This window comes from Salvelinus sp. IW2-2015, unplaced genomic scaffold, assembly GCF_002910315.2.
Source record: "Salvelinus sp. IW2-2015 unplaced genomic scaffold, ASM291031v2 Un_scaffold8115, whole genome shotgun sequence".
NCBI lineage: Eukaryota > Metazoa > Chordata > Actinopteri > Salmoniformes > Salmonidae > Salvelinus > Salvelinus sp. IW2-2015.
This window is the reverse complement of record NW_019949375.1, coordinates 1-11403: the sequence shown is the minus strand read 5'-3', so window position 1 is coordinate 11403 and position 11403 is coordinate 1. Positions and strand designations below refer to the sequence as shown.

At 43.7% G+C, this 11403-nt stretch overlaps 1 protein-coding gene across 1 annotated transcript; it reads left to right on the top strand.

Moving 5' to 3' along the window:
• Positions 1-2615: 2615 nt before the first annotated feature.
• On the top strand, positions 2616-11159 carry LOC112079472 (olfactory receptor 10G4-like; the record flags this gene model as incomplete). Its single annotated transcript, XM_024145414.1, is given in 5 exon segments — positions 2616-2838; positions 3686-3836; positions 9464-9628; positions 9794-9827; positions 11011-11159. Coding segments are annotated over 5 exon segments (722 nt in total), but the record flags the coding sequence as incomplete, so codon positions are not given.
• Between the last annotated feature and the right edge of the window lie 244 nt (positions 11160-11403).

The window sequence follows — 11403 nt, the reverse complement described above, 5'->3', positions numbered from 1 at the left end:
CCAGACCTGATATGTTTTTTACATTTCCTTATTCAATATGGTAAACAATAAACTTTCACACTTGTTTTTGCTGTCTGGTAGTTTGTTTTTGTTCCCATATACTGAATGTGTATGTGTTTGGGGCTAGCTGTTCTAGCATTGATTGATACACTCACAAAAGCTTGGATTGCTTTCGCTGCAAAGCATATTTTCAAAATCTGACACGATAGGTGGATTAACAACAAGCTAAGCTGTGTTTTGGTATATTTCACTTGTGATTGCATGATTATAAATATTTTTAGTAATATTTTGCGCCCTGCAATTCAGCGGTTGTTTAGGAAAATGATCCCGCTAAAGGGATCCGTAGCGCAGAGAAGTTAAACAATGCCAATTTATGTCACGTTCTGACCATAGTTCTTGTGTGTTTTGCTTGTTTTCGTGTTGGTCAGGATGTGAGCTGGGTGGGCATTCTATGTTGTGTGTCTAGTTTGTCTGTTTCTATGTTTGGCCTAATATGGTTCTCAATCAGAGGCAGGTGTTTTGTGTTGTCTCTGATTGGGAATCATATATAGGTGGCTTGTTTTGTGTTGGGGTTTGTGGGTGGTTGTTTCCTGTCTCTGTGTTTTCTCTGCACCAGAGAGGGCTGTATCGGTTTGCCACATTTGTTATTTTGTATTGTGTTAAGTGTTCACGTTTATTCTTTCGTAATTAAACATGTTGAGCACAAGCTACGCTGCGTCTTGGTCTGATCCCTGTTACACCTCCTCTTCAGACGAAGAGGAGGAAGGCTGCCGTTACAATTTATATAATGTTCACATACCCTACATTACTCACCTCATGTATATACTGTACTCTATACCATCTACTGCATCTTGCCTATGGCGTTCGGCCATCGCTCATCCATATATTTATATGTACATATTCTTAATCGTTCCCTTACACTTGTGTGCATAAGGTAGCTGGTGTGAAAATGTAAGATTACTTGTTAGATATTACTGCACGGTCGGAACTAGAAGCAAGTATTTCGCTACACTCGCATTAACATCTGCTAAACATGTGTATGTGACCAATAAAATTTGATATGATTTGAAAAACAGCCCCAGACTCCTCCTCCCCCAAACTTTACAGTTGGCACTATGCATTGGGGCAGGTAGCGTTCTTCTGGCATCCACCAAACCCAGATTCGTCCATCGGACTACCAGATGGTGAAGCTTGATTCATAACTCCAGAAAACGTGTTTCACTGCTCTAGAGTCGATTGGCAGCAAGCTTTACACCACTCCAGCCGATGCTTGGGAATGCGGATGGTGATCTTAGGCTTGTGTGCGGCTGCCCAGGCATTACAACCTATTTCATGAAGCTCCCGACAAACAGTTATTGTGCTGATGTTGCTTCCAGAGGCAGTTTGGAACTCGGTAGTGAGTGTTGCAACCAAGGACAGACTATTTTTACGCACTTCAGCACCCGGCAGTCCCCTTCTGTGAGCTTGTGTGGCCACTTTGTGGCTGAGCCGTTGTTGCTCCTAGATGTTTCCACTACACAATAACAGCACTTACAGTTCAGCAGCTCGAGTAGGGCAGACAGTTGACGAACTGACTTGTTGGAAAGGTTGCATCCTATGACGGTGCCATGTTGAAAGTCACTGAGCTCTTCAGTAAGACCATTCTACTGTTTGTCTGTGGAGATTGCTTGGCTGTGCTCGATTTTATACTCCTGTCAGCAACGGGTGTGGCTGAAATAGCCGAATCCACTAACTTGAAAGGGTGTCCACACACTTTTGCACACAAAAAAGATAGAGAGAACTTGCATAGCACTAGAGAGGGGTGGCCAGTGATGAAAACATTCTGTAATCGACATCATGAGTAATGTGACAATGATGACATCACCAGGGTGGAGGTCTCTGATTGRCTGTTGGCTGTCTTGTCAGAGGGCATGTTGGGTATAAAGTTGGGAGGTACAGAGCGGCTAACGCCACACACCTCTGGGGCCACTGGTTGGGAAGGAGGTAAGGATGGACAGAGAGCGAGAGAGAGAGAGAGAGAGAGGGAGAGAGAGAGAGAGAGAAAGCAAGAGGGAGGGAGAGAGAGAGATATTCCAGGATCTTCAACATCTCTCTCTTTTATGTAACTCTCGCTAACTTTCTCTCTATTACTCTCTCCATCTTAGGAGTCAAGGAAGGAGAGAGAGAGTTCATCCAGGGTCTTCAACATCTCTCTCTTTTATGTAACTCTCGCTAACTATCTCTCTATTACTCTCTCCATCTTAGGTGGAGGTAATGATGGAGAGATGGAGGGTCACCAGATTCTCTCTCTTTTATGTATATTTATCTCTCTCTCTCTCTTACTCCATCTTAGGTGGAGGTAAGGACCGAGAATGTAGGGTCTCCAGGATTTCTCTCTTTATATGTCACTCACTTTCTCTCTCTAACCTGGGAGGTAAGGATGAAGAGGGATCCTCCAGGGTCTTCAGCATCTCTCTCTCTCTCTCTTTGTGTAGCTCTCTCTCTTTCACTCATTATCTCTCTCTTTCACTCATTATCTCTCTCTTTCACTCATTATCTCTCTCTCTAACTTGGGTGGTAAGGATTGTAAAAGGCTTTATCTCTCCTCCTCCATCCCCCCACCTTCCCAGGACAGTATGTTTGAGGTGAATGAGAACTACACGCGTGTGTCAGAGTTTGTGATCGTGGGCTTCCCGGGCCTCCATCCATCCTTCAACCAGCTGGTGGCCTGGTTCTTCTTCTTCATCTATGTGATCACGGTGGTGGGGAACATCCTGCTGGTGGTGCTGTTTGCCCTGGAGCGCAGCCTGCAGAAACCCATGTACATCATCATGCTCAGCCTGGCACTGTCAGATATAGGTAAGATACTTAGCCTGGCACTGTCAGATATAGGTAAGATACTCAGCCTGGCACTGTCAGATATAGGTAAGACACTCAGCTTGGCACTGTCAGATATAGGTAAGATACTCAGCCTGGCTCTGTCAGATATAGGTAAGATACTCAGCCTTGGCATGTCAGATATAGTAAGATACTTAGCCTGCACTGTCATATAGGTAAGATACTCAGCCTGCCTGTCAGATATAGGTAGATACTCAGCTGGCTTTGTCAATATAGGTGAGATACTCAGCCTGGCACTGTCAGATATAGGTAAGGATATTCAGCCTGGCTCTGTCAGATATAGTAGAAAGCTGGTCTGTATATAGGTAAATACTCAGCCTGGCTTGTCAGATATGAGGTAAGATACTCAGCCTGCTCTGTAGATATAGGTAAGATACTCAGCCTGGCTCTGTCAGATATAGTAAATACTCAGCCTGCCTGTCAGATATAGGTAAGATACTCAGCCTGGCACTGTCAGATATAGGTAAGATACTCAGCCTGGCACTGTCAGATATAGGTAGATATCAGCTGGCTCTGTCAATATAGGTAAGATACTCAGCCTGGCTCTGTGCAGTATTAGGTAAGATACTCAGCCTGTCATGTCAGATATAGGAAGATACTCAGGCGTGATATGTCAGAGTATAGGGAAGGAGACAGAAGTCATCTATGAAGAAAGGTTTCACTGTTAAAAGTGTGTCTTAAGGACATGTACCAAAACTCTTCATTTGTGTGCCTGTTCTCCAATCTGCATAGCACCAAAAAAATCACTAATCAATTGATTTATGTTTTTTAAAATGTTTGATATGTTGGTGGACTTGTTCATATCCAGGCTTCTGCACGGTGGCCCTTCCCAAGTGATAGCTGTACTGGTGGGACGACGCTGGCATCTCTTTCTATCTGTGTCTGATACAGAACCAATTCATCCACTATTTGAACACTCACCTCTCTCATCATGATGACCATGGCTATGGACAATACCGGCTATCTGCTTCCCTCTCAGTAACATAGATCTACTAACCTTAACCCAACCTTACCTAACTCTCTAATGTTGACCATGGCTATGGACCGTACCTGGCTATCTGCTTCCTCTCAGGTAACATAATACCTAAACCTAAACCTAACCCAGCCTTTACCCTAACTCTCTCATCATGTTGACCATGGCTAGATGGAAATACCTGGCTATCTGCTTCCCTCAGGTAACATAGATCTACCTAAACCTAACCCAACCTTTACACTAACTCTCTCATCATGATGACCATGGCTATGGACCGATAGTTGCTATCTGCTACCTCTCAGGTAAATAGATCTACTTAACCCTAACCTACCCATTTACCCTAACCTCTCTCATGTTGACCATGGCTATGGTACATACTGGCTATTGCTACCTCTCAGGTAACATAGATCTTATAATAACCACCAACCTTTACCTAACCTCTCATCATGTGACATGGCTAGGACCGATACCTGTTGCTTCTGTACCCTCTCAGTAGATAGATTTAACTTAACCCTAACCTTAACTCATAAGAATATACGCACTGTCTAAGATATATCGAATTGTTTTCAGAAGGTCATACCAAGGATCATTATACTCTTTGATTTTTAATTTTAAGACCCCTTGACACATCGTAATATTTTTTTCTTTTTATGTGATGAAAAACATAGTTTTGGCCTTACTGTTATTAGCCCATACAAACACATTGAATAACAGATTCACTGATTGGAACAACAGAAAGTCCTTACAGTTATTAGCCCATACAAACACTTTGAATAACAGATTCACTACATGGAACAACAAAGAGTCCCCCCCACAAAAAGTGTCATAGAGATTTAAGAAAGATCCGGCAACATTTTTATATATATTTTTTTACATGTATTTAACCCCTTATTTTTGTCACTAAAACGTTTCCATATATAATTCCATACATTTAATTTGACTGGTACCAGGGGGCCTTCAGACAAGTCTTGTGAGGCCTGTGGGTGTCCTCGAGATAACAACTGACATGTACATGTTCCTGAGAGTCTCACCTTTACACAGAGTAGTGTGTAGCCCAAACTGTTCACCCCCTAAAGACAGAAGTTGGCAGATCGGCTGTACCGTCTTCAAGACTAGTCCCAAGACGGAGAACACCATCTTGTTCATGAGAGTCTCATCATTCAAATCAAATCAMATTTTATTTGTCACATGCGCCGAATACAACAGGTTTCACCTTACAGTGAAATTATTACTTACAAGCACTTAATCAACAATGCAGTTAGAAAAATAATAATTGAACCTCAAAAATATAAGAACAAGAAATAAAAGTAACAAATAATTAAAGAGCAGCAGTAAATAACAATAGCAAAGCTATATACAGGGGGTACCAGTTCAGAGTCAATGTGCGGTGGTACCGGTTAGTCGAGATAATTGAGGTAATATGTACATGTACGTTGAGTTATTAAAGTGACTATGCATAGATAATAACAGAGAGTAGCAGCAGTGTAAAAGGTGGGGGAGGCAGTCCAAATAGTCTGGGTAGCCATTTGATTTGATGTTCAGGAGTCTTATGGCTTGGGGGTTGAAGCTGTTTTGAAGCCTCTTGGACCTAGAGTGTCTGGAGTCTTTGACAATATTTAGGGCCTTGCTCTGACACCGCCTGGTATAGAGGTCCTGGATGGCAGGAAGCTTGGCTCCAGTGATGTACTGGGCCGTACACACTACCCTCTCTAGCACCTTACCGCGGATGCCGAGCAGTTGCCATACCAGGAGGTGAAGCAACCAGTCAGGATGCTGTCGATGGTGCAGCTGTAGAACTTTTTGAGGATCTGGGGACCCATGCCAAATCTTTTCAGTCTCCTGAAGGGGCGTTCCCTCTTCACGACTGTCTTGGTGTGTTTGGACCATAATAATTTGTTGGTTATGTGGACACCTAGGAACTTGAAACTCTCGACCCGCTCTACTACAGCCCCGTCGATGTTAATGGGGGCCTGTTCGGCCCTCCTTTTCCTGTAGCCCACGATCAGCTCCTTTGTCTTGCTCACATTGAGGGAGAGGTTGTTGTCTTGGCACGACACGACCAGGGCTCTGACCTCTTCCAAATAGGCTGTCTCATCGTTGTCGGTGATCCGACCTACCACTGTTAGACATACCAATGTGGATCTGTTGGGGCAGTACGCGAATTGGAGTGGGTCTAGGGTTTCTTTGATGATGGTGTTTATGTGAGTCATAACCAGCCTTTCAAAGCACTTCATTGCTATCGACGTGAGTGCTACGGGGTGGTAGTCATTTAGGCTTGTTACATTTGCTTTCTCGATCACAGGGACTACAGTGGTCTGCTTGAAACATGTAGGTATTGCAGACTCGGTCAGGGAGAGGTTGAAAATGTCAGTGAAGACACTCGCCAGTTGGTCCACGCATGCTCTGAGTACACGTCCTGGTAATCCGTCTGGCCTTATAAATGTTGACCTATTTAAAGGTCTTGCTCACTGTCACGACTTCCGCCGAAGTCGGCCCCTCTCCTTGTTCGAGCGGTGTTCGGCGGTCGACGTCACCGATCTTCTAGCCATCACTGATCCATTTTTCATTATCCATTGGTTTTGTCTTCCATCACACCTGGTTCCAATCCCATCAATTACATGTTGTGTATTTAAACCTCTGTTTCCCCTCATGTCCTTGTCGGTGATTGTTTGATTGTATGTTTGTGCAAGTTATGTGTTGGTGCGCGACGGRTTTTGTACCCACTTTGATTATTTTATATATTTTGGTTTTTGGAGTTTTGTTAACTTTTATTAAACGACTCCGTTTATACCAAGTTCGTTCTCCTGCGCCTGACTTCCCTGCCACCAACACGCACCCATTACACTCACATCGGCTATGTAGAGCGTGCACAAAAAGCTTATTTCTCTCAGATTGTGTGCACAAATTTGTTTATATCCCGATTGGTGAGCATTTCTTCTTTGCCAAGATAATCCATCCACCTGACAGGTGTGGCATATCAGGAAGCAGATTGATTGATTAACACATTTTTAAACAGCATGATCATTACACAGGTGCACATTGTGCTGGGGACAATATAAGGCCACTCTATGATGTGCAGCTTTGTCACACAGCACAATGCCACAGATGTCTCAAGTTTTGAAGGAGTGTGCAATTGGCATGCTTACTGCAGGAATTTCCACCAGAGCTGTTGCCAGAGAATTGATTGTTCATTTCTCTACCACAAGGCACCTCCAAAGTAGTTTTTAGAGAATTTGGCCACGCCAACCCAGGACCTCCACATCCAGCTTCTTCACTTGCGGGATTGTCTGAGACCAGACACTCAGACAACTGATGAAATTGAGTCTTTCTGTCTGTAATAAACATATTCTGATTGATTGGGCCTGCCTCCCCTGTGGGTTGACCTGGCTCCCATGTGGGTGGGCCTATGCCCTCCTATGCCCACCCGTGGCTGCGCCCCTGCCCAGTCGCGTGAAAAGCATAGATTAGGGCCAAATTAATTTATTTCAATTGACTAATTTCCTTCTATGAACTGTAAAAAAATTTAACTTCTTATGGCTGCAGGGCGGTGCCGGTACACTTATGACAACAGCCCGTCCAAGTGCAGGGCGCGAAATTCTAAATATATTTTTTTGAAATATTTAACTTTCACACATTAACAAGTCCAATACAGCAAATGAAAGRTACACATCTTGTGAATCCAGCCAACATGTCCGATTTTTAAAATGTTTTACAGCGAAAACACCACGTATATTTATGTTAGCTCACCACCAAATACAAAAAAGCACAGACATTTTTCACAGCACAGGTAGCTTGCACAAAACCAACCTAACTAACCAAGAACCAACCAAACTAACCAAGAAACAACTTCATCAGATGACAGTCTTATAACAAGTTATACAATAAATCTATGTTTTGTTCGAAAAATTTGCATATTTGAGGTATAAATCATAGTTTACATTGCAGCTACAATCGGAAATAGCACCGAAGCAGCTAGAACAATTACAGAGACAAATTGAAATACCTAAATACTCATCATAAACATTTATGAAAAATACATGGTGTACACAAATTAAAGACAAACATCTTTGTGAATCCAGCAATATTTCCGATTCTTTAAGTGTTTTACAGCGAAAACACAATTTTAGCATTATATTAGCTTACTACAATAGCCAACCACACAACCGCATTGATTCAAGCCAACAGTAGCGATAACGAATAAACCAGCAAAAGATATTAATTTTTTCACTAACCTTCTCAAACTTCATCAGATGACAGTCCCTATAACATCATATTACACAATACATATATGGTTTGTTCGAAAATGTGCATAGTTAGCGGCACAAATCGTGGTTATACATTGGGAAAACTTAGCATCTTTTTCCCAGAATGTCCGGATATATTTCTGACACTCACCTATTCTAATCAATAACTATTCATAGACTTTACTAAAAAATACATGTTGGACAGCAAATTAAAGATAGCTTAGTTCTTAATGCAATCGCCATGTTTAGAATTCTAAAAATAACTTCATTACGACATGCAGCTTACGTTATGGCGAGGAGAGCGCCCAAAATCTGGGCGCAAACTAATAGTACACATGTTCGACAGATATATGAAATAACATCATAAATGGGTCCTACTTTTGATGATCTTTCCATCAGAATGTTGTTACAAGGGGTCCTTTGTCGGGAACAATCGTTGTTTGGTTTTAGAATGGCATTTTCCCTTCTTGAATTAGCAAGCACACTAGCCAAGTGGCGCCGAAAGCTCTCCTTCCTGAACAAACGCAGAGAACGCAACACGCCTAACCTCCCCAAAAAATTCAATAATATGATAAAACTATAATTGAAAAACATACTTTACGATGATATTGTCCCATTTATCAAATAAAAAAATCAAAGCCGGAGATAGTAGCCGTCTATAACGACAGCTTTTCAGAAGGCAACCCCGGTTCCTTCTCGCGCTTCCAGAAAACAGGAAATTGGTGTCACGTCATGCCAAGAGCTCTTATTCGACCTCAGATCAAGCTATACACTCCATTTCTTCTCTCACTGCCGTTGACATCTAGTGGAAGGCGTATGAAGTGCATGTATACTAATACATATCAAGCAAATTAATAGGGATGCCCTGGAACAGAGCATCGATTTCAGATTTTCCACTTCCTGTCAGGAAGTTTGCTGCAAAATGAGTTCTTTTTACTCACAGATATAATTCAAACGGTTTTAGAAACTAGAGAGTGTTTTCTATCCAATAGTAATAATAATATGGCATATTGTACGAGCAAGAATTGAGTACGAGGCCGTTTGAAATGGGCACCTTTCATCCAAGCTACTCAATACTGCCCTGCAGCCCAAAGAAGTTAAATTGTTGCATTTTGCATTTAAATTCTTGATCAGTATACTGTAGATATATCTAACTGTACACTACCGTATTTCCTCTCACGTGTTCAAAGAGAACAACCAACCTTTACAGAAGGCAACTCAAACATAACTCTCTGTCTTCTTTCTCTCTTTCTCTCACACCCTATCCCACCCCAATCTCTCCCCCTTCTCCCCCTCTTTCCACCCCCTCCTCCCCCCTCACACCTTTCCCCTTCCCCTCCTCCATCCCTCTCTCCCTCCTCTCTACCAGGTACACTGAGCTGATGACCAACAGGACCATGTCTCTCCTAACAGCCCTGTCCTGGGTGTCAGCCATGATATCTCCAGCCATCACCACCATCCAGTCATCCCAGATGCCTTTCTGTGGCGCCAACCGCATCATCCACTGCTACTGCGACACCTCATCTCTCAACCAGTCACATGCTCACATCCCAATTTGCTCCTATTCACTTTAAAATGCACTAGTTTTGACTCCTAGTGACTTTACTGTTATACTTGATGTATATACACTATATGTATTTTTTTAAATGATCAAATAAATTCAGTAAATCAACCAAACAACCTCTCACTCACTCAACAGGCTGTCGTGTGCTGACATCTCGTCCCAGAGCAGAGTATACCTTCTCACTAGCATGTTCGTCCTCCTCCTCCCTTCAGCTTCATGTCTTCTCCTATGTCAACATCATCGTCACCGTGGATGCGCATGGCTAACACACAGGTCAGAACTCCGGGGGTGTGAGAGAGGGGTGGGTGATGCAGGGGGGCTGGGTGGGAGGAGGGTGGGGTGCAGGGTGCAGTGTGGGAGTAGGGGTGGGGAGTGCAGGAGGTGCTGGGTGGGAGGAGGTGTGCAGGGGGCTGGGTGGGTGGGAGGAGGGGGCTAGATGGGTGCAGAGGGGCTGGGTGGGAGGACGGGTGGGGAGTGCAGAGGGGCTGGCCGTGGAGGGAGGGCGGTGCGGGGCGTTGCAGGGGGGCTGGGTGGGAGGAGGGGTAAGGGGTGGTGGGTGTGTGACCCCACCACTAAATGCTTATGAGCATGGCCTTATTTCTATTACGACCTCAACGTAACATCAATAGGTTTAGGCTACTACACATGATACTCTAATTTTTCCTATACCCAACATGAGGTTGCTACAACATGGCCTATGAATGAAAGTTTACACAGGTCGAGAGAAAAATTGGAGTAATCAAGCTGACAGTGACATTCAATACTACCTTGAACACTCTTGCCTGCGTCTAGTTGATCTAGGGTGTAATCATTAGTCCAACAGTTGTAAACGAGAGTTTCTAATGGACAAATTCAGGTATGTTTATCCCCATTTCATTCCGTTTGCTTCCGTTTAATAAATGTTTTTCAACAGAATCGATGTAATGAGTCATCCCTGATCACACGCAAACACAGTTCACTTTCATAGCAGCCACATACAAACAGCATGATCACTTTGCTCATCTGCTACACACCTACACATCATTGTCACCATATTAGCTAATGTCATAGTCAACATAGCTACTAGATTTCACACATTGGTAACCCACTACAATCATGCACTACAGTGTACAGTCAGCAAGCAGTTTAGCAGTTACATCGATGGGCCCCGGTGGCAATAAATGAATAAAACAAAAAGGTTACAATGACTTGGAATAGTTCCAGTGTTTGATTGCCATAGCCGGCTAGCTAACATAGCATCTCTCTTTGTTTGAGCCGGGTGTTTGAGTAGGTTAAACTAGCTAGCTGCATTCGCTAGCAAAGTAAGTGAACCCAATGAGAACATTTCTCCGTCTCTCCCCTCTCTAACCCAGGGCAGGCTGAAGACCTTCTCTACCTGTGTTACTCAGGGCTGTATCATCAGTATTTACTACATCCCCCGCTTCACAGTGTACGCTACACCCTACATCCCCAACATGACCATGACCCCTGACCTCCGCATCGGCCTCACCATTCTTTACAGGTAGGTAGACCACAGGTTAGAGAGGTGGGCTGGGAACCCAAAGGTTGCTAGTTCAAGTCATGGGCCGGGCGATGCACAAGTGTGGAATGATCTGGCTACTTTTGTCAGATCATTACCACCACTGCTGTTGTGCCCTTGAGAAATGCACTTATCCCAAAAACAGCTATCCAACCAGGGGCTCCCCGGTCTGAACTAAACCACTCCTGTCGATCTCTCCCCCTCCCCTCCTGTCTGTTTCTCCCCC